This window comes from Oncorhynchus masou, chromosome 8 (assembly GCF_036934945.1).
Source record: "Oncorhynchus masou masou isolate Uvic2021 chromosome 8, UVic_Omas_1.1, whole genome shotgun sequence".
NCBI classification, from domain to species: domain Eukaryota; kingdom Metazoa; phylum Chordata; class Actinopteri; order Salmoniformes; family Salmonidae; genus Oncorhynchus; species Oncorhynchus masou.
Window position 1 is genome coordinate 24,211,313 of NC_088219.1, and position 21,180 is coordinate 24,232,492.

At 42.8% G+C, this 21,180-nt stretch overlaps 1 protein-coding gene across 3 annotated transcripts in view; it reads right to left on the reverse strand.

Moving 5' to 3' along the window:
* Window positions 1–21,180, reverse strand: part of LOC135544425 (colorectal mutant cancer protein-like) — a 129,509-nt gene that overhangs the window by 35,997 nt on the left and 72,332 nt on the right. For all 3 annotated transcript variants that reach the window (XM_064972019.1, XM_064972020.1, XM_064972021.1), the window contains 3 exons: window positions 17,453–17,616; window positions 8,708–8,914; window positions 1,109–1,255 (listed from right to left, as the gene is read on the reverse strand). In XM_064972019.1, the coding sequence (XP_064828091.1) occupies window positions 1,109–1,255; window positions 8,708–8,914; window positions 17,453–17,616 (518 nt within the window). The remainder of the gene's footprint in view (window positions 1–1,108; window positions 1,256–8,707; window positions 8,915–17,452; window positions 17,617–21,180) is intronic.

The following is a 21,180-nucleotide window of genomic DNA, read 5'->3' on the forward strand; positions in this document are numbered from 1 at the left end:
ACCAATTACAGCAAAGAGCTGCTGTTTTTATGAGTGAGTTCATGTTGAATTTTTATTCATCACTTTTATAAGCCACTCACACTACAGCGCTTAACCACTCACACTACAGTTTCAATGAATGAGTAGCAACGTGTATCGATAGGCGTGCATTGTTATTATTAGTGACTTAAATCAAGGAATATTTCACTTACTCTGGTCATAAGAGCAACAACATGAATTTGTACATGAGGCAGAACTAATGCGGTGGGACTCGAGTTTTGCCATTAGCGCGAGTTTCGCCATCCCCTTTTTGGTCTTAGCGGAGCGGGGAGGGCTGAGGGATAGTCTGATGGTGAGAGGCGGACCCACTGATAACCTCCCCGGCTGCTGAGACTGACCATCAGAGGCAGGCACAAGCAGTCCAGTAACACAAAGCAAGCACGTCATTTCAATGTATGCTCACAAGTAATACAACAAATGATGATCTATTACCAGTGTGAAATGTAATGTCTGATAAAACCATCATTGGCAGGGCAATTCAGGCATTGCATAATGAATTGCGCATATAGCAAACTTAATTTCTACAGAACTGTTTTTAATAGGTTAATGTTGCATAGGTTTACATTTTTTTTTATCTGGGGTATGTCTCAGCCTTCATTTTGACTCAGAAAGTGATCTCGGCTCAGAAAAGGTCCACTGCTCTAATGTATTGTATTCCCTCTGAGGCTCAATGTCAAGGACACACGCGGGACAGTGGAAGAGCGAATGGTTGCCTGATTACCACTGTCCCTCTCTGGCTGGACAAGCCAAAGGCTAGTACGCTGATTAGTGTGTGTGTGTGTGTGTGTGTGTGTGTGTGTGTGCGCGCGCGCAATTCAACTCATAGAGACAGTACTATAAGAGATGGTGAAAAGTGCAAAAACAAAAAAAATGTGTCCTTGGTCATTCCAGAGGAGAGTTCATAATATCCCCAGAGAGACATTGCATTACCTCATATGAATGTACGATATTCTATTTCATCAATTCTATTACTCAAGACCGTGTGAGGTCTTAACCCTTAAATGTACTTCCATGTGCATAACTTTTTTTTCTTCCCCTTACTATGCATGTCATAGTGTGTGTGTTCTACCTTGGCCACAGGTATGTCGTTACTGCTGCTGCTGGTGCTGAGTTCCCCAGTGCTGGGGTTGATTGGACGAGAGGCGGGGGTGAGACGCCCGGGGCTGGAAAGGCCTGCAGGCTGGGAGCTCTGGAGACGCGTCTGCAGCTCCCGCACCTGGTGATAAAGACACCATAGAGATATATTATATGACTATTTCATGTGAACGTGTTCTATTTAATTATATGGCACACAAAGACACACATAAGCTGGTGGTCATGGCAAAACATTAAAATAACATCAATAACACCCAGACCTGCTGAAAACCCACAACTGCTTATGACCTCATCATACAGAGGATTGACAAAAGGACTCAGTTAGTTGCAACTTTAACCACTTCTTGCTCCAGTTTTAGACAATGTGAGGATCCATCCCATCTCTTTAAAGCAGTGGGCAAAGGCAGGAAGTTTGGGACAGTGATGATGTCATGAATGCAGAGGCAACAGGGTACTTGAGTCACTCCACTGCTGACAGGCTTCTCTCCACTCTATATTAAGCATCAAAAAGCTATTTGGAAAGGCTTGCCAGATCTCGCAATGAATTTGTATGCAAGCTTGGATTTGTCTGTATTATGCTTGCAGCTTGTATACAAAATCCAAATGCTGTTGTCAATATGTTGTTACTTCTTCACAACCCTAAGCAGTTTAGGCTCCAGGTGTGTGTGTGTGTGGTTGTGTGCATGAATGTTGGGGTGTGTATGTGCCAGAGGGAGAGAGCTCCCTCTGCCAGGAAAAGCGTGGAAAAGAAAGAACATTAGTTTGACCCCTGGCTCATGAAAATACTATATAAACAGTGAAAACCCAGCAAACTTGATTTTGAAAACAATGGCCTTTTGTGCTTTACACAGCACCCATTGTACACACAGAGACACCACAATATATACCCGCAAACAGTCAGCAACTGGCATGAGTTGTTGGCAGCACTGGATAGCTGAATACACATGACTAGAATTCAAAATCATGTACGCTACCTGCATGTTGTCAATAATATAGGCAAACCTTTAAATTGCACACATACATGTGGCATTATAGGCACAGGTAAATCTATCTACATCAAATGTATGGTCTGAAATTTAAATCAGGCTTCCTCTAGGGCAGACATACTGGCCTGGAAAACAGCTGAGGCGATAAGCCTGCATCTGCCACTAACTCTGTCTCTGCCTCCGCCAGCCAGACTGTGAGAACAGATTTTCCCCACCTCTATTTCCCTACGGACGCCAGGGGAGAGGAGACTTTCAGAGACAGATAGAGAGAAAAGGGGCAGAGCGGAAACAGAAGAGAAAGTGAGTGACAGAAAGAGGGGGGCTAGAGGAGAGTGGGGAAAGGTTGACAGTGAAGCAGACACTGGGAATGAGAGAGGGAGAGCAGGGACAGACAGGGTGTAGGAGAGAGGGAGAGATAGCAAGCTGGTCCTGGAAACACAATTAGACCCAACCGAAATCATGAGAACACAAAACAATATTACGTGACACATTGTAAACATATATTTTTCTTTTCACTGAGCAAACTAGAACGCTATTTGGCCCTAAACAGAGTACAGGACCACTGTGACTGACCCAAAATTAAGAAAAGCTTTGACTAATGTACAGGCTGTGCACACTGCCTACAAAATCCATTGAAAACTGAGCTGCACTTCCTAACCGCCTGCCAAATGTATGAGCATATTAGAGATGCATAATACCCTCAGATTACACAGACCCACAAAGAATTTGAAAACAAATACAATTCCAGACCCACAGCGTGCAATCACAGCAGCAAGATTTGTGACCTGTTAACAATGGTGTTTGAAGAAAAAAAAACATGTATTTACATTTATTTATTTTCCATTTTTTTCTTTTCTAAGTATTTGCACATTGTTACAACACTGTGTCATGACTGTCCTGTGAGGATTACAATGGGTCAGGTCAGCTTAGCAATGGCTGATATTAACCAGACCCTCTCCCACCGACAAATGAGGGGAAGAGGGAACTGTGGGGGTTTTGAAACCTCCACACCTGGTCGTAAATTTAAGCAGGAGAGAACTCTCTCTCTACTCTTTAGTATCAACCAAAGAAATTGTTGTCTAGAGAGATTTTTGCCGCCCGAAAACTCTTAACGTTAAAAAAGTGAATCATGGAACAATATTTCTAAAGTAACGATATGGGAAATAGTCAGTGGGGAGACATAGGAAACTAATGTCATATTGTTTTTGATTTTGTGATGTTATTAAAAACGATATGGACCAAATACTACAACTTGGAAAGGATACCCACTTTCTCTGTCAAGTTTTCATCCAATATGTTGTGAATACAATATGAAAAATTATTCAAGTATTTCTGTTAAGATATGAAAGAGCTTTTAGGACGGGTAAGAGAGAACTTCTAATCATATCCTTTGCACATTAAGTAGCCACGCCCCGAGTGAGGTCAGAGAGCTTGTCAGCATGATGGAACGCCCCTTTTGGCCAGAGTGCATAAAAAGCCTTTGTTACGAAATTAACATTAGACCAGGAAGCGTGAGGCGAGAGCTACATGTTTTAAATGGCTGAAACTCTGAATCTCAACATGGGGTGAAGAAATACTCACCTTCCTTTAGACCAGAGAGATGAAGAGCTGCAGCTCATGTCTATTGTGGTCCGAATCCTGAATACCAACACGAGGAGGAAGAGGCGAGAAGCTCATCTCAGAAAATCACTGGTACAGCTGCCTTAAGTTAGATATTGAGAAAAGCTAATCTAAGTGAGACTATCTTACTACGCTCATCACCAATGGGAACCGTCGAGATGGCTGTTATCTTCCAGAGTGAACAACAGTAGAAGATGGGAAAGGGGATAGCCATTTCAGACAATCAGAGCCATACAGCTAGAAGGCTAACAACTTTCCGAGAAGGCTTGGTTCCGACCGAGATAAACAACGAACAAAGGCATTTCACACGTAAACACATTCATGATTTCTTATTCCAAATTGGCGGCGGTTCATGTGCAAAGTATATGTTTAATGGGAGAATAGTTATAGAATGTTTACGTTTTTCTCGGTCTCTGTCTTTGTCCCCCTCTCCATCTCTGTGTAAAAGCCGTCATATTTTGTCAGTCCACTAGGCACCTTTGTCTCATGTAAAGTGTGTATGTTAATTCTGTGTTATTATTTAGTTAGCTAGCAAATAAATAATTAAACCCATGTGTAGTACTGAATAATGAGCAAGGGTGGGGGTTTTGCAGATCCAAGAACGTTACGATAGTTCAAAATGAGTATTTGATAAGAAGTACAGTGCCTTGCAAAAGTACTCATCCCCTTTGCATTTTCCTATTTTGTTGCATTACAACCAGCAATTTAAATAGATTTTTATTTGGATTTCATGTAATGGACATACACAAAATAGTCCAAATTGAAGTGAAATTTAAAAAACAACTTGTTCCCCCCCCAATTTTTTTTTTTTAACTGAAAAGTGGTGCGTGTATATGGATTCAACCCCTTTGCTATGAAGCCCCTAAATAAGATCTGGTGCAACCAATTACCTTCAGAAGTCACATAATTAGTTAAATAAAGTCCACTTGTGTGAAATCTAAGTGTCACATGATCTGTTAGATGATGTCAGTATATATACACCTGTTCTGAAAGGCCTCAGAGTCTGCAACACCACTAAGGAAGGGGCAAACATGCCAAGAGTGGGCCGCCCACCAAAACTCATGGACCAGGCATGTAGGGTATTAATCAGAGAGGCAACAAAAAGACCAAAGATAACCCTGAAGGAGCTGCAAAGCTCCACAGCAGAGATTGGAGTATCTGTCCATAGGACCACTTTAAGCCATACACTTTATGGAAGAGTGGCCAGAAAAAAAGCCATTGCTTAAAAAATAAGAAGAAGCAAACATGTTTGGTGTTGGCCAAAAGGCATGTGGGAGACTCCCCAAACATATGGAAGAAGGTACTCTGGTCAGATGAGACTCAAATTGAGCTTTTTGTCATGAAAAAAATCCATCGGCACGGACTGGGAAACTGGTCAAAATTGAAGGAATGATGATGGCGCTAAATACAGGGAAATTATTGAGGGAAACCTGTTTCAGTCATCCAGAGACTTGAGACTGGGACGGAGGTTCACCTTCCAGCAGGACAATGACCCTAAGCATACTGCTATAGCAACACTCAAGTGGTTTAAGGGGAAACATTTAAACATCTTGGAACGGCCTAGTCAAAGCTCAGACCTCAATCCAATTGAGAATCTGTGGTATGACTTAAAGATTCCTGTACACCAGTGGAACCCATCCAACTTGAAGGAGCTGAAGCAGTTTTGCCTTGAAGAAAGGGCAAAAATCCCAGTGGCTAGATGTGCCAAGCTTATAGAGACATACCCCAAGAGACCTGCAGCTGAAATTGCTGCAAAAGGTAGCTCTACAAAGTATTGACTTTGGGTGGTGAATAGTTATGCACGCTCAAGTTCTGTTTTTTTGCCTTATTTCTTGTTTGCTTCACAATTAAAAATATTTTGCATCTTCAAAGCGGTAGGCATGTTGTGTAAATCAAATGATACATGATAATGATAAAATCGATTTTAATTCCAGGTTGTAAGGCAACAAAACAGGAAAAATGCCAAGGGGTGTATATTTTTTCACAAGCCACTGCAATGAGTAATAAGATGACTGTTTATTGCTGAAATAGGTAAAGACCTTATACAGTATAGCTTTAATTCGGGAGATGGTAACTCTAAACATCTTCCGTGGAGCCCCAAATCCTAATGAGTTAATTGTTAACTTAAAGTCGGGTAACAATTAAAGATAGTTAGTGGATTAAATAACAGTCATCAGATTAATGAATGTAAAGTCACGACAACTGTATATAGACAATGACTGTTCACTTTGTATTGTTAATTTCACTTGCTTTGGCAATGTAAGCATACAGTATGTTTCACAAGCCAATAAATGTGAGTGAGAGAGAGATAGAGAGAGCATGTAAAAGAATGAGGGAAAGCTTGGCCATGACTTTGAACACTGCTGTTTTTCCTGTCCTCCTCTCCTGAGAAACTCCCTGGGAGCCGAGGATCTGAAAAAGAAAACATGGCTGCCATGTGCTGAGGACACAGATGACTGCAACATTATGAACTAGAACTAATTTCCAACACATTTTCCAAAAAGTAGTAACATTAGTCACGTAAACACAGAAATAAACAAATGGCACATTGGATTCCTAATTTTAAAAATAAGTGGTGCTTTTCTTACCGAGGAGACAAAGTTAAATAAATTACTACCATAAACGTTACATACAAATCTGAAAGCCAGCTTTCTCACCTCATGATCCCTGAGAAAAGAAACTGCAAATAATATGATTCTGGTTCTATTTGGTTCTGGCCAGTTTATAAACAGAGGACTTTGTTTGACTCACATTCACATCTGTCCAGGACTGTTCTTGTATCCAGCTGATTTTACAAAGTATACTGAACAACAATATAAACGGCAATATGGAACAATTTGAACGATTTTACTGAGTTAAAGTTCATATAAGGAAATCAGTCAATTGAAATACATTCATTAGGCCCTAATCCATGGATTTTACATGACTGGGAAGGGGCGCAGCCATGGGTGGGCCTGGGAGGGCATAGGCATACCCACTTGGGAGCCAGGTCCAGCCATTGCAGCGCCAGGCCAGCCAATCAGAATGAGTTTTTCCCCACAAAGAGCTTTATTAAAGACAGAAATATTCCTCAGTTTCATCAGCTGTTCGAGTGGCAGGTCTCAGACAAACCCGCAGGTGAAGAAGCCGGAAGTGAAGGTCCTGGGCTGGCGTGGTTACACGTGGTCTGTGGTTGTGAGGCTGGCAACAACTCTGGTGGACATTCCTGCAGTCAGCATGCCAATTGTACACTCCCTCAAAACTTGAGACATCTGTGGCATTGTGTGACAAAACAGCACATTTTAGAGTGGCTTGTTATTGTCCCTAGCACAAGGTGCACCTGTGTAATGAGCATGCTGTTTAATCAGCTTCTTCATATGCAACAAATGTCAACTGGATGGATTAACTTGGCAAAGGAGAAATGCTCACCAAATGTACACACAACATTTGAGAGAAATAAGCTTTTTGTGTGTATGGACAATTTCTCATATCTTTTATTTCAGCTCATGAAACATGGGACCAACACTTACCATGGTGCGTTTACATTTTGGTCCAGTATACACTGCCTTATACTGTGGTGTTTCCTCTGGAAGTGGTTGAGTCCAACATATGTGATTCTTATTATGAGTGGAGTGCATTGTAAAAGCTTAGAAGGCCTACAATGACATGCCAATATATAGTGTTCTGTATCTGGCCTTCAAATTCAAACGCTCTTTTGTATCGTAAACAAAATGCTAACACAGCTGAATTATGTGGACAAGACACATACAGAACCGGTACTGTAAAATGTGTAAAAGATGCTTACTACCACAGTAAATACCTGTCCTTCAATGGAGGGCAAAAGCCTATGGAAGGAAAGTTAAGATCGTATCTGGACCTTGAGTCTCAAATAAGGGGGAATCCATATTTTAAAAGGCTGAGCGGGAGGAAGCGGGCCCCCAAGGACACGCTGGTGTGTGCATAGCAAATCCTTTAAGGAGCCCCACATTGAAATAGCAATGCAATGCATTTGTCCAATTTCTCTGTAAAACAGACAGATTTCATTAGAAGAAAGAGGAGAAGAGAAATTGAGAGGGTGGGAGGAACGAGTGCTCTGAGCTGAGCTGGGATGCTTTTTCTGCTGCGTCTAGGACTCCTTTGAGGACCCGCCAGAATTAGTGAGGCTGGTTAGGTCGGCCTGGCCATTTTTCGCTCGATGCATCTCGCGGTCTAATCGCATTACGGTCCTAACTAGCTCCAGCAAGCCTTGGGAGGACACCAGATTTGATTATGTGTCTAAAAACGCTCAACATATTGATTCAGATGGCTGCCCCAACCGGCGCACCATCCATAGTTTGGTTCAGAAAGCAGAACTCAGTTCGCAGCTGGAAAATTCAAAGGGTTCATTCTTGCAGGAGCAAGGATAAATACACGTCTTGCCACTGGAAATGGTACGTGCGAGTGTCTGTCAATGCAGTGGCCTAGCGACAAAGCATCAGAGAACATGTCTATATTTGAACTGATCGCCGCAGATCTTTCAATCCAACGGACATGGTGGACCATAATTGCAGCTTAGAGCCTCTGTGGAGAGAATTTTTTTATTCATTCAGATTCAGTCTTAGTTCTCTGCCTAGAACAGGTTCACACTAGGACACATTTACTAGAGATTTGGCAATAGGCTCAAGTTCTCACAACTTTTTCGGGATCTAATAAAAACCATGAAAGCGAATGAAAACTAAGAAACATATAGCTATGTTGAGTCTCTTCTTTCTTCCTTCCACCTCAGTAGATACCTTTTTGTATCATATTGACTTATGAGTCAGATTCAATAAAAATGTATGTAAACCCGTCTTAGTAATAATAAGCAACGATGCACCCCAGTCTGTCAGCCACCAACACAGTCATGTGGAAAGGCTCAAAAGGTACACAAAAAAGGGGAAAAAAACCCATAAAGCAAATGACAGAAAAAGCTTTTAAAAATTCATAATAACAGGACCCAACTGACTGACCCGTCGCCTCAAGCGGTCACGTTCTTCCCGGATGGCGTTCATGGTGGCCTTGGTGCGGTTTAGGTCCTCCTCCTTGGAGCACAGCATGGCCGTCAGGCTCTCGTTCTCTTCCCTCAGGCCGGCCAGCTCCTTCTGCCAGTGCATACGCTCCTCCGACAGGCTGGGGTAGAAGTCCCGGCCCAAGGCCCCCTCGATCTCCTCCACCGTCTGGGGGAAAGGAGGAAAGAGGGGGAACATTATTTTATTTTAAAGTGCCGTGTGTACAGTTGAAGTCGGAAGTTTACATACACTTAGGTTGGAGTCATTAGAACTTGTTTTTCAACCACTCCAAAAATGTATTGATAACAAACTATAGTTAAGGCAAAGTCGGTTAGGACATCTACTTTGTGAATCACACAAGTCATTTTTCCAACAATTGTTTACAGACAGATTATTTCACTTATAATTCACTGCATCACAATTCAAGTGGGTCAGAAGTTTACATACACAAAGTTGACTGTGCCTTTAAACATCTTTGAAAATTCCAGAAAATGATGGCATGGCTTTAGAAGCTTCTGATAGACTAATTGACATTATTTGAGTCAATTGGGGGTGTACCTCTGGATGTATTTCAAGGCCTACCTTCAAACTCAGTGCCTCTGTTTGACATCATGGGAAAACCAAAATAAATCAGCCAAGACCTCCACAAGTCTGGTTCATCCTTGGGAGCAATTTCCAAATGCCTGAAGGTATCACCTTCATCTCTATAAACAATAGTACGCAAGTATAAACACCAAGGGACCACGAAGCCGTCATACCGCTCAGGAAGGAGGCGCATTCTGTCTACTAGAGATTAGCGTACTTTTGGTGTGAAGAGTGCAAATCAATCCCAGAACAACAGCAAAGGACCTTGTGAAGATGCTGGAGGAAACAGGTTCAAAAGTATCTATATCCACAATAAAACAAGTCCTGTATGGACATAACCTGAAAGGCCGCTCAGCAAGGAAGAAGCCACTGCTCCAAAACCGCCATAAAAAAGACAGACTACGGTTTGCAACTGCACATGAAGAAATGTCCTCTGGTCTGATGAAACAAAAATAGAACTGTTTGGCCATAATGACCATTGTTATGTTTGGAGGAAAAAGGGGGATGCTTGCAAGCCAAAGAACACCATCCCAACCGTGAAGCACGGGGGTGGCAGCATCATGTTGTGGGGGTGCTTTGCTGCAGGAGGGACTGGTGCACTTCACAAAACAGATGGCATCATGAGTAATGACAATTATGTGGATATTTTGAAGCAACATCTTAAGACATCAGTCAGGAAGTTAAAGCTTGGTCGCAAATGGGTCTTCCAAATGGACAATGACCCCAAGAATTCTTCCAAAGTTGTGGCAAAATGGCTTAAGGACAACAAAGTCAAAGTATTGGAGTGGCCATCACAAAGCCCTAACCTCAATCCTACAGAAAATCGAAAAACTGAAAAAGCGTGTGCGTGCAAGGAGGCCTACAAACCTGACTCAGTTACACCAGCTGTCAGGAGGAATGGGCCAAGATTCACCCAAATTATTGTGGGAAGCTTGTGGAAGGCTACCCGAAACGTTTGACCCAAGTTAAATAATTTAAAAGCAATGCTACCAAATACTAATTGAGTGTAATGTAAACTTCTGACACACTGGGAATGTGATGAAAGAAATAAAAGAGGAAATAAATCGATCTCTCTACTATTATTCTGACATTTCACATTCTTAAAATAAAGTGGTGATCCAAACTGACCTAAGACAGGGAATTTTTACAAGGATTAAATGTCAGGAATTGTGAAAAACTGATTTTAAATGTACTTGGCTAAGGTGTATGTAAACTTCAACTGTATATAGGGTGTTGAGATTGAGATTAATGGTAACAATTATAGGAACCAAATGTGAATGACTGTGGATTCTCTGGGACTCATTGAATTGGCATCACAAAGAAGAACCATTTGGTATCTTGAAGTAGCCCCAAGAAAGAGACAAGAAAATGATATCAGAAAAACTAACAAGGAGACAAAACAAAAGTGAGACAGACAAAACAAGAAAATCTAACATGTCAGGCACATTCGTTTTTGCAGACTTTTACCCTACATAGCAGTTCACAATTTGTATGTTAATAATTTGTAGGTAGTGTAGTCCATCATGCGTCTCAATTTACATGAGTAGAACAAGTATCCAAGACTATGATTTATGTACATGTGACTTTTTCATTTTTTTATCTAGTGTAAGAAACCCCTGATCTCTCAAAGTGCCCATATTTCAGAGTGTATAACTCTGTATGTGCGTGAGTGTGTGCATACGCGCGTGTGAGATATGGCAGATGGTTAGAGTCTATGACCATGTCTGTCTTTACAGATCCTCACTCTCTGATGCCAGAGTGATTCATAGGTTTGTAGTGGGCTTAGAGACACGCTTGAGTCCCACCTTCATCTCCTCTCCACCCCAGAGAGTCAACCTCTCTTATCCCTCCATCCATCTAGCCTTCTCATCCCTCCATCCATCCATCCATCCATCCATCTCCCTCTCACAGCTCCCAAACAGAGCAAGAGCGATAGCGAGAGAGCAGGAGAGAGAGGGGGGAGGGGTTTGATGAAGAGGAAATTGGTTTAAACAGTGAAAGGAAATGGAATGAGCTTCCCAAGTCTCATCGACTGCTGTAGATCTCATACCAGGCCAGCTATGGAGCAAAAGTTTTGCATTTGTATTAGGAAACTGAAATGGAATTTCAGATTTTGGAATTTGGAATGCACAAATTGAATCATAGAGTTCATCATTTGGACTTGTATTTCACGATTTGAAACTGAATTGAATAAATATTTAATTCGGCTATAAAATTCAATTGAATATTTACAGTGACGTTTTTATTAAATTCAAACATGTTAAATCCAGGCCGTAACACAACAAAATGTGTTATAAGTCAATGGGTATGAATACTATCTGAAGGCACTGTATTCAGACACCCTGACTTTTCCCACTTTTGTTACATTATAGCCTCATTCTAAAATTGATTAAATCTACACACGATACCCCATAATGACAAAGCAAAAACAGGTTTTTGGAAATATCATATTTACATATCTATTCAGACCCTTTACTCAGTACCTTGTTGAAGCACCTTTGGCAGTGATTACAGGCTTGAGTCTTCTTGGGTATGACGCTACAAGCTTGGCACACCTGTATTTGGGGAGTTTCTCCCATTCTTCTATGCAGATCCTCTCAAGCTCTGTCAGGTTGGATCGGGAGCGTTGCTGCACAGCCATTTTCAGGTCTCTCCAGAGATGTTCGATTGGGTCCGTTTGGGCCACTCAAGGACATTCAGAGACTTGTCCCCCTCCTGCGTGCCGTGGCTGTGTGCTTAGGGTCGTTGTCCTGTCGGAAGGTGAACCTTCACACCAGTCTGAGGTCCTGAATGCTCTAGAGCATTTTTTCGTCAAGGATCTCCCTGTACTTTGCTCTGTTCATCTTTCCTTCGATCCTGACTAGTCTCGCAGTCCCTGCTGCTGAAAAACATCCTCACAGCATGATGCTGCCACCACCATGCTTCCACGTAGGGATGGTACCAGGTTTCCTCCAGACGTGACGCTTGGCATTCAGGCCAAAGAGTTCAATCTTGGTTTCATCAGACCAAAGACAGAACTACCAAAGGGGGTGGAGTTGTGATCTCCTGTAGAGATCACATAGTTATCATTCTGACCAACTGACCAACCTGCCCTCTAAATACACCTTTGCTGTCTTCAACCAGGATCTCAGTGATCACTGCCTTGTTGCCTGTGTTCGTAATGGGTCTGCGATCAAACAACCACCGCTCATCACTGTCAAACACTTCAGCGAGCAGGCCTTTCTAATCGACCTGCCCCGGATATCCTGGAAGGATACTGAAATTATTCCATCAGTAGAGGATGCTTGGTTATTCTTTAAAAGTGCTTTCCACACCATCTTAAATAAGCATGCCCCACTCAAAAAAGGTTGAACTAAGAACAGATATAGCCCTTGTTTCACTAGACTTGACGGCCCTTGACCGGCACAAAAACATCCTGTGGCGTACTGCATTAGGATCGGATATCACCCGCGATATGCAACTTTTCAGGCAAGTTAGGAACCAATAAACACAGACGGTTAGGAAAGCAAAGGCTAGCTTTTTCAAACAGAAATTTGCATCCTGTAGCACTAACTCCAAAAAGTTCTGGGACACTAAAGGCCATGGAGAATAAGAGCACCTCCTCCAAGCTGCCCACTGCACTGAGGCTAGGAAACACAGTCACCATCGATAAATCTACGATAATTGAGAATTTTTATACGCTTTTTTCTACGGCTGGTCATGCTTTCCACCTGGCTACCCCTACCCCAGTCAACAGCTCTGCACCCCCACAGCAACTTGCCCAAGCCTCCCCCATTTCTTCTTCACCCAAATCCAGATAGCTGATGTTCTGAAAGAGCTGCAAAATCTGGACCCCAACAAATCAGCCGGGTTAGGCAATCTGGACCCTCTCTTTCTAAAATTATCCGCAGCAATTGTTGCAACCCCTATCACTAGCCTGTTCAACCTCTCTTTCATATCGTCTGAGATCCATAAAGATTGAAAAGCTGCCGCAGTCATCCCCCTCATCAAACGGGGAAACACTCTAGACCCAAACTATAACAGACCTATATCTATCCTACTCTGCCTTACTAAAGTCTTCGAAAGCCAAGTTAACAAACAGATCACCAATCATTTCGAATCCCACCGTACCTTCTCCGCTATGCAATCTGGTTTCCGAGCTGGTCATGGGTGCAACTCAGCCACGCTCAAGGGCCTAAACGATATTATAACCGCCATCAATATTAGATAACCTCAAATAATTTTGCACGCCCAATTTTTCTGTTTTTGATTTGTTAAAAAAGTTTGAAATATCCAATAAATGTCGTTCCACTTCATGATTGTGTCCCACTTGTTGTTGATTCTTCACAAAAAAAATACAGTTTTATATCTTTATGTTTGAAGCCTGAAATGTGGCATAAGGTCGCAAAGTTCAAGGGGGCCGAATACTTTCGCAAGGCACTGTACCATTGCGACCTGTATGCTCTCGTTGGCTGGCCCTCACTTCATTCGTCGCCAAACCCACTGGCTCAAGGTCATCTATAAATCTTTGCTAGGTAAAGCCCCATCTTATCTCAGCTCACTGGTCACCATAGAAGCACCCACCCGTAGCACGCTCACCCGCAGGTATATTTCACTGGTCATCCCCAAAGCCAACTCCTCCTTTGGCCGCCTTTCCTTCCAGTTCTCTGCTGCCAATGACTGGAACGAATTGCAAAAATCACTGAAGCTGGTGTCTTAGATCTCCCTCACTAACTTTAAGCATCAGCTGTCAGAGCAGCTTACCGATCATTGCACCTGTACACAGCCCATCTGTAAATAGCCCACTCATCTACCTCATCCTCATATTGTTATTTATTTTTTGCTCCTTTGCACCCCAGTATCTCTACTTGTACATTCATCTTCTGCACATCTATCACTCCAGTGTTTCATTTCTAAATTGTCGTTATTTCGCCACTATGGCCTATTTATTGCCCTACCTCCCTAAACTTACTACATTTGCACACACTGTCTATAGATTTTTCTATTGTGTTAATGACTGTACGTTTGTTTATCCCATGTGTAACTGTGTGTTTGTGTCGCACTGCTTTGCTTTATCTTGGCCAGGTCGCAGTTGTAAATGAGCACTTGTTCTCAACTGGCCTAACTGGTGAAATAAATGTGAAAAATATAATAATAATAATTTTAATAATCTTGTTTCTCATTTTGGCGGCTGTCATGTGCCTTTTACTGAAGAGTGGCTTCCGTCTGGCCACTCTACCATAAAGGCCTGATTGGTGGATTGCTGCAGAGATGGTTGTCCTTCTGGAAGGTTCTCCCATTTCCACAGAGGAACTCTGGAGCTCTGTCAGAGTGACCATTGGGTTCTTGGTCACCTCCCTTCTCCCCTGATTGCTCAGTTTAGCCAGGTGGCCAGCTCAAGGAAGAGTCTTGATGGTTCCAAACTTCTCCCATTTCAGAATGATGGAGGCCACTGTGTTCTTTGGGACCTTCAATGTTGCAGAAATGTTTTGGTACCCTTCCCCAGATCTTTGACTCGACAACATCGTGTCTTGGAGCTCTACGGACAATTCCTTCAACCTCATGGCTTGGTTTTTGCTCTGACATGCACTGTAAACTGTGGGGGATTATATAGAGGTACCTTTCCAAATAATTTCCAAACAACTGAATTTACCATAGATGGACTCCAATCAAGTTATAGAGGTCAATTTTGAGTCTCATAGCAAAGGGTCTGAATACTTGGGTAAATGGGGTATATGATTTTTTTTAATACATTTGCAAAAAAATTATACTTTTTTCTTTCTTTGTCCTTATGGGGTAATGTGTGGCGATTGATGAGGATTTGTTTAAAAAAAAATTTTTTTAGAATAAGTCTGTAACATAACAAAATGTGGGAAAAGTCAAGGGATCTGAATACTTTCCAAATTCCACTTAACATTCGGTTTTAATATGGAAGATATTGCATTCATTGTTGATACAAACTATTATTTGAAGTTTTCCAAAGTTTCCTATATTCAACTTCTTGGATGCATTCAAATTCAGTTCAAAACCAGAGATAACAGCCTGGGCTCTATATTATATAAAGTACGGTTTTATAAGCCCAGCTACTGCTATGGAACGTGTGGAGTAACTTAAACTTGTCTGTGCCGCATGAACACCCAATATCAACAAATGGTAATGGATTGGGTCCACACACCATGGGATACTGTGTCCCAAACCCATCACTAGACCCTTGGCTGACTCCTCGCAAATCTGAAATTACTGGATATGTCAGTGTAGGAATCAGGTCCACCTCTCATACTCACTGGATAAATGTTTCTATCAAATTACAAAAATTCTGTTGTTATACATGTGAAAGAGACACCTTTAGGACGCTGGAACTGTGAAGGTGTCTATATTTCCTCCCACAAAATGTAACTGGGTTAGCATTAAGTGGTCAGACAAGCACTGGTTGAGTCCACTGTGATCAGCCAACAAAAGGGGGTGAAATTGATAGCCAAGTTCAATTAGTTTATTAGAAAATGTAGATCACTGAATAAACATCAAACATATGGACCTTGATTTCCCTTTCTTTACAGTAATATGTCTCCATCTGTCCTCTATTGCAGCTCTGACACAAGGGTTTGTGATGGAGGTCCATTCAGGCTGATAACATAAAGCCAAGTAAATCCATTCTCCCACCTTACAGTGAGTGGGCTATGACAGTCACCAACTCAATGCCAGTTACAGTGAGTGGGCTATGACAGTCACCAACTCAATGCCAGTTACAGTGAGTGGGCTATGACAGTCACCAACTCAATGCCAGTTACAGTGAGTGGGCTATGACAGTCACCAACTCAATGCCAGTTACAGTGAGTGGGCTATGACAGTCACCAACTCAATGCCAGTTACAGTGAGTGGGCTATGACAGTCACCAACTCAATGCCAGTTACAGTGAGTGGGCTATGACAGTCACCAACTCAATGCCAGTTACAGTGAGTGGGCTATGACAGTCACCAACTCAATGCCAGTTACAGTGATTGTCTGTTATGCCTTTAACAGTCTTAACATGAAGGACATACACTATATTTACAAAATTATGTGGACACCCATTCAAATTAGTGGATTCTGCCATTTCAGCCACACCAGTTGCTGATAGGTGTATAAAATCGAGCACACAGCCAAGCAATATCCATAGACAAACGTTGACAGTAGAATGACCTTGCGAAGAGCTCAGTGACTTTCAATGTGGTATCATTATAGGATGCCACCTTTCCAACAAGTCAGTTCGTCAAATTTCTTCCCTGCTAGAGCTGTCCCGGTCAAGTCCGGTTAGTGTGAAGTGGAAACGTCTAGGAGCAACAATGGAAGTTCGTAAAAATCGTCTGTCCTTGTTTGCAACACTCACTATTAACTTCCAAACTGCCTCTGGAAGCAACATCAGCAAAATAATTGCTATAGTTCTCTGTCCTTCACTTTGCCTCTCTCCTTTCTCTACCTCTTTCTTTAGCATAACTGTCTCTCTCGCTCACGGTTAATTTCTCTACATCTCTGTCACATTCTGTGTCTATAGGTCTACTTCCCTTTCGTTCTCCCTCTCCCATTCTCCCATCTTTCCCTGTGTATGTGTGTGCTGTATTATCTGTTTGCGAGGAAAGAAATAGCTAGCAGACTGAAATCCCCTTAGGACTGCTGACACTCCCATCGCTACGGAGACGACAGCCAGGCAGACAGGTTTCCATTACCAGAGCTGAGGTGTCACCGTGGGGACCACCATCAGGCCCGTCATCAGTCTATGACATCAGTCTGAATCACACAGGCGTCCCAGGCTGAGACGGGCTGTTACTACAACCCAGGGTCACCCCAGGACCCCTGCTGACAGATTACTGGAAGTGGCTTGGGTCTTCCAGCAGGACAGTTCAACATCATACAACAGTTATATTATAACTCATCTCACTGTTTTCCATTTACCTTTCTTTAAGCGTCTGTGAATGCATTTAATAGGAGATGTTTGTAACAGTATTAGGTGAACATATTTTCATTTATCCTGCATGTTTTTCTTTCACTCCGTCCACTTTATCCTCCTTCAGGCTTTCCTACCAATGAATTGTGTTTATATGGAAGGAAAAGGATTTCCTAAAACGAGTCTCAGTATTTGCCTCTAGTCATTTTCTGGTGTCTTACCTTGATGGCAAGGTCACAGTGTTGGCTGGCGGTGGTCAGCTGCTCTATCTGGCGGTCCACCTCGGCCACAGACAGGCTGCATGTGCTCTTCTTCCTCCCACACAGCACGCTCTCCAACCCCGTCAGAACCCGCTGCAGCTCTGAGTTCAGGTCACTGCAGTTGTCTACAGGGAGAAAGCACAGGTCCGGCTCAGACTGGTCTAGGAACATATTCACGTTTTAAAGCCTAATGTAATGTAATGTCAGGCAAACGGAGTTCAGGCCACTGCAGTACAGGGAAGAAGTCCAGAGTCAAACGGATCTGGAACCAGATTAATTCATTCTCGTGTGCAGGATGCTGGTCAAAATAGTAGGACTAGAGCCAGATACACTGATCTAGGAACAAATAATCAAACCTCAATGTGGCTGGAACAACACAGCTACTGTAGTTTGCATGAGCAAGGTGACCTTGGAGCATAGTGTTGATGTTTTGTGTGCTCGGGCCATACTGATAACCAGCCATGTACTAAATGCTAACGGTTTAACTGAGTGCCTGGGTTAACTGGGTGACGCTGCTGCTGGCATGCTGCAGGCTAGTAACGCACTCATTAAACCGCATCACACACACATCTGCTGTTTAGAGAGAACATAACACACACCACAACTATTTGAGAGAAAGACAATGATACAAGAAGGACAATTATTTTTCATATTATATGACAATATTGAAATTCAGTACATGTAAACACAGCGAACTACAGATAACACCTGTGGAAATCAAACCCACAACCCTGGGTTGCAAGGCAAGCAGCAAGCTCCAACCAACTGAGGCATGTAGGGCTGTCCCCGACTAAAAAAATGATCTTGGTCGACCAAGGGTCGTCTGTTCTTTCGACCATCGATTGGTCAACATTTTTAAACGTGTATTTTTCCATATATAGACACACCCTACAGTATGTGTTTTCATCAAATCAACCATAACACACACACGTGACAAGAGCGAGCTGGACCACAATTGATTTGATTGTGCTGGCCGGCCTCCTCCTGCTGCAGCGACCACCACAGAACACCAACAGTGTTTATAGTGTTGTCTCACTCTCCTCCTGCTGCAGCGACCACCACAGAACATCGACAGTGTTTCTAGTGTTGTCTCTCTCTCCTCCTGCTGCAGCGACCACCACAGAACATCAACAGTGTTTATAGTGTTGTCTCTCTCTCCTTCCTGCTGCAGCGACCACCACAGAACATCAACAGTGTTTATTACATTGTCTCTCTCTCCTTCCAGCTGCAGCGACCACCACAGAACATCAACAGTGTTGTCTCTCTCTCCTTCCTGCTGCAGCGACCACCACAGAACATCAACAGTGTTTATAGTGTTGTCTCGCTCTCCTCCTGCTGCAGCGACCACCACAGAACACCAACAGTGTTTATAGTGTTGTCTCTCTCTCCTTCCTGCTGCAGCGACCACCACAGAACATCAACAGTGTTTATAGCGTTGTCTCTCTCTCCTTCCTGCTGCAGCGACCACCACAGAACATCAACAGTGTTTCTAGGGTTGTCTCTCTCTCCTCCTGCTGCAGCGACCACCACAGAACATCAACAGTGTTTATAGTGTTGTCTCTCTCTCCTTCCTGCTGCAGCGACCACCACAGAACATCAACAGTGTTTATAGTGTTGTCTCTCTCTCCTTCCTGCTGCAGCGACCACCACAGAACATCAACAGTGTTTATTACGTTGTCTCTCTCTCTCCTTCCTGCTGCAGCGACCACCACAGAACATCAACAGTGTTGTCTCTCTCTCCTTCCTGCTGCAGCGACCACCACAGAACATCAACAGTGTTTATTACGTTGTCTCTCTCTCCTTCCTGCTGCAGCGACCACCACAGAACATCAACAGTGTTGTCTCTCTCTCCTTCCTGCTGCAGCGACCACCACAGAACATCAACAGTGTTTATAGTGTTGTCTCTCTCTCCTTCCTGCTGCAGCGACCACCACAGAACATCAACAGTGTTTATTACGTTGTCTCTCTCTCCTTCCTGCTGCAGCGACCACCACAGAACATCAGTGTTTATAGCGTTGTCTCGAACTCCTCCTGCTGCAGCGACCACCACAGAACATCAACAGTGTTTATAGTGTTGTCTCTCTCTCTCCTTCCTGCTGCAGCGACCACCACAGAACATCAACAGTGTTTATAGTGTTGTCTCTCTCTCCTTCCTGCTGCAGCGACCACCACAGAACATCAACAGTGTTTATAGTGTTGTCTCTCTCTCCTTCCTGCTGCAGCGACCACCACAGAACATCAACAGTGTTTATAGTGTTGTCTCTCTCTCCTCCTGCTGCAGCGACCACCACAGAACATCAACAGTGTTTATAGTGTTGTCTCTCTCTCCTTCCTGCTGCAGCGACCACCACAGAACATCAACAGTGTTTATTACGTTGTCTCTCTCTCCTCCTGCTGCAGCGACCACCACAGAACATCAACAGTGTTTATTACGTTGTCTCTCTCTCTTTCCTGCTGCAGCGACCACCACAGAACATCAACAGTGTTTATTACGTTGTCCGCGTTGCTGAAGCTGTAACATAATTACAGCCATTTCTGACTGAAAAGTTCTGTTACCGAAATCCCTAATTTATTTAGGAAAAACATTTCTTATTGCCTCAACCCCGGCTCTTTTTACGTGACACGTATGCATCGCATAGACGTGACCAACAGGGCCTGACCTATAGCAGATCATAACCACTTCAATAAACTGGTTATAACAAACTCTGAACACCATAACACGTGACGGCAAAATGGATGCAGACGTGACAAATAAACTCTAAACTGGGGAATGTTTGGTTGCTCAGGAGGTAAAAGGGGAAGTCAGGTGGGGAAAGCATTTTACTAGTTGTGGAAAGTACTGGAGTTCAAGAAAAATAAAGTAAGGAGCGAGCCCTGCGTGCATATTATGTGTGCCAAACAGGTGCTGTTAGATTACAATATAATTTGAATAAATTATAAGCGTACCAGAGAGTCTGTAAATTTCCACAGGTCTAATGTCCATTGCTCATGTTTCTTGGCCCAAGCAAGTATCTTCTTATTATTGATGTCCTTTAGTGCAATCTCCTCTGAACAGTTGATGTTGAGATGTGCTTGTTACTTGAACTCAGTGAAGCATTTATTTGGGCTGCAATTTCTGAGGCTGGTAACTTTAATGAACTTATCCTCTGCAGCAGAGGTAACTCTGGGTCTTCATTTCGTGTGGCGTCCTCATGAGAGCCAGTTTCATCATAGTGCTTGATGGTTTTTGCGACTGCACTTGAAGAAACTTTCAAAGTTATTGACATGTTCAGTATTGACTAACCTTCATGTCTTAAAGTAATGATGGACTGTCATTTCTCTTTGCTTATTTGAGCAGTTCTTGCCATAATATGGATATGGTCTTTTGTCAAATAGGGCTATCATCTGTATACCCCCCTACCTTCTCACAACACAACTGACTGGCTCAAACGCATTAAGAAGGAAATAAATTCCACAAATGAACTTTTAAGAAGGCACACCAGTTAATTGGAATGCATTCCAGGTGACTACCTCATGAAGCTGGTTGAGAGAATGCCAAGTGTGCAAAGCTGTCATCAAGGCAAAGGGTGGCTACTTTGAAGAATCTCAAATTACTTCATGATTACTACATGATTCCGTATGTGTTATTTCATAGTTTTGAGGTCTTCATTATTATTCTACAATGTAGAAAATAGTAAAAAATAAAGAAA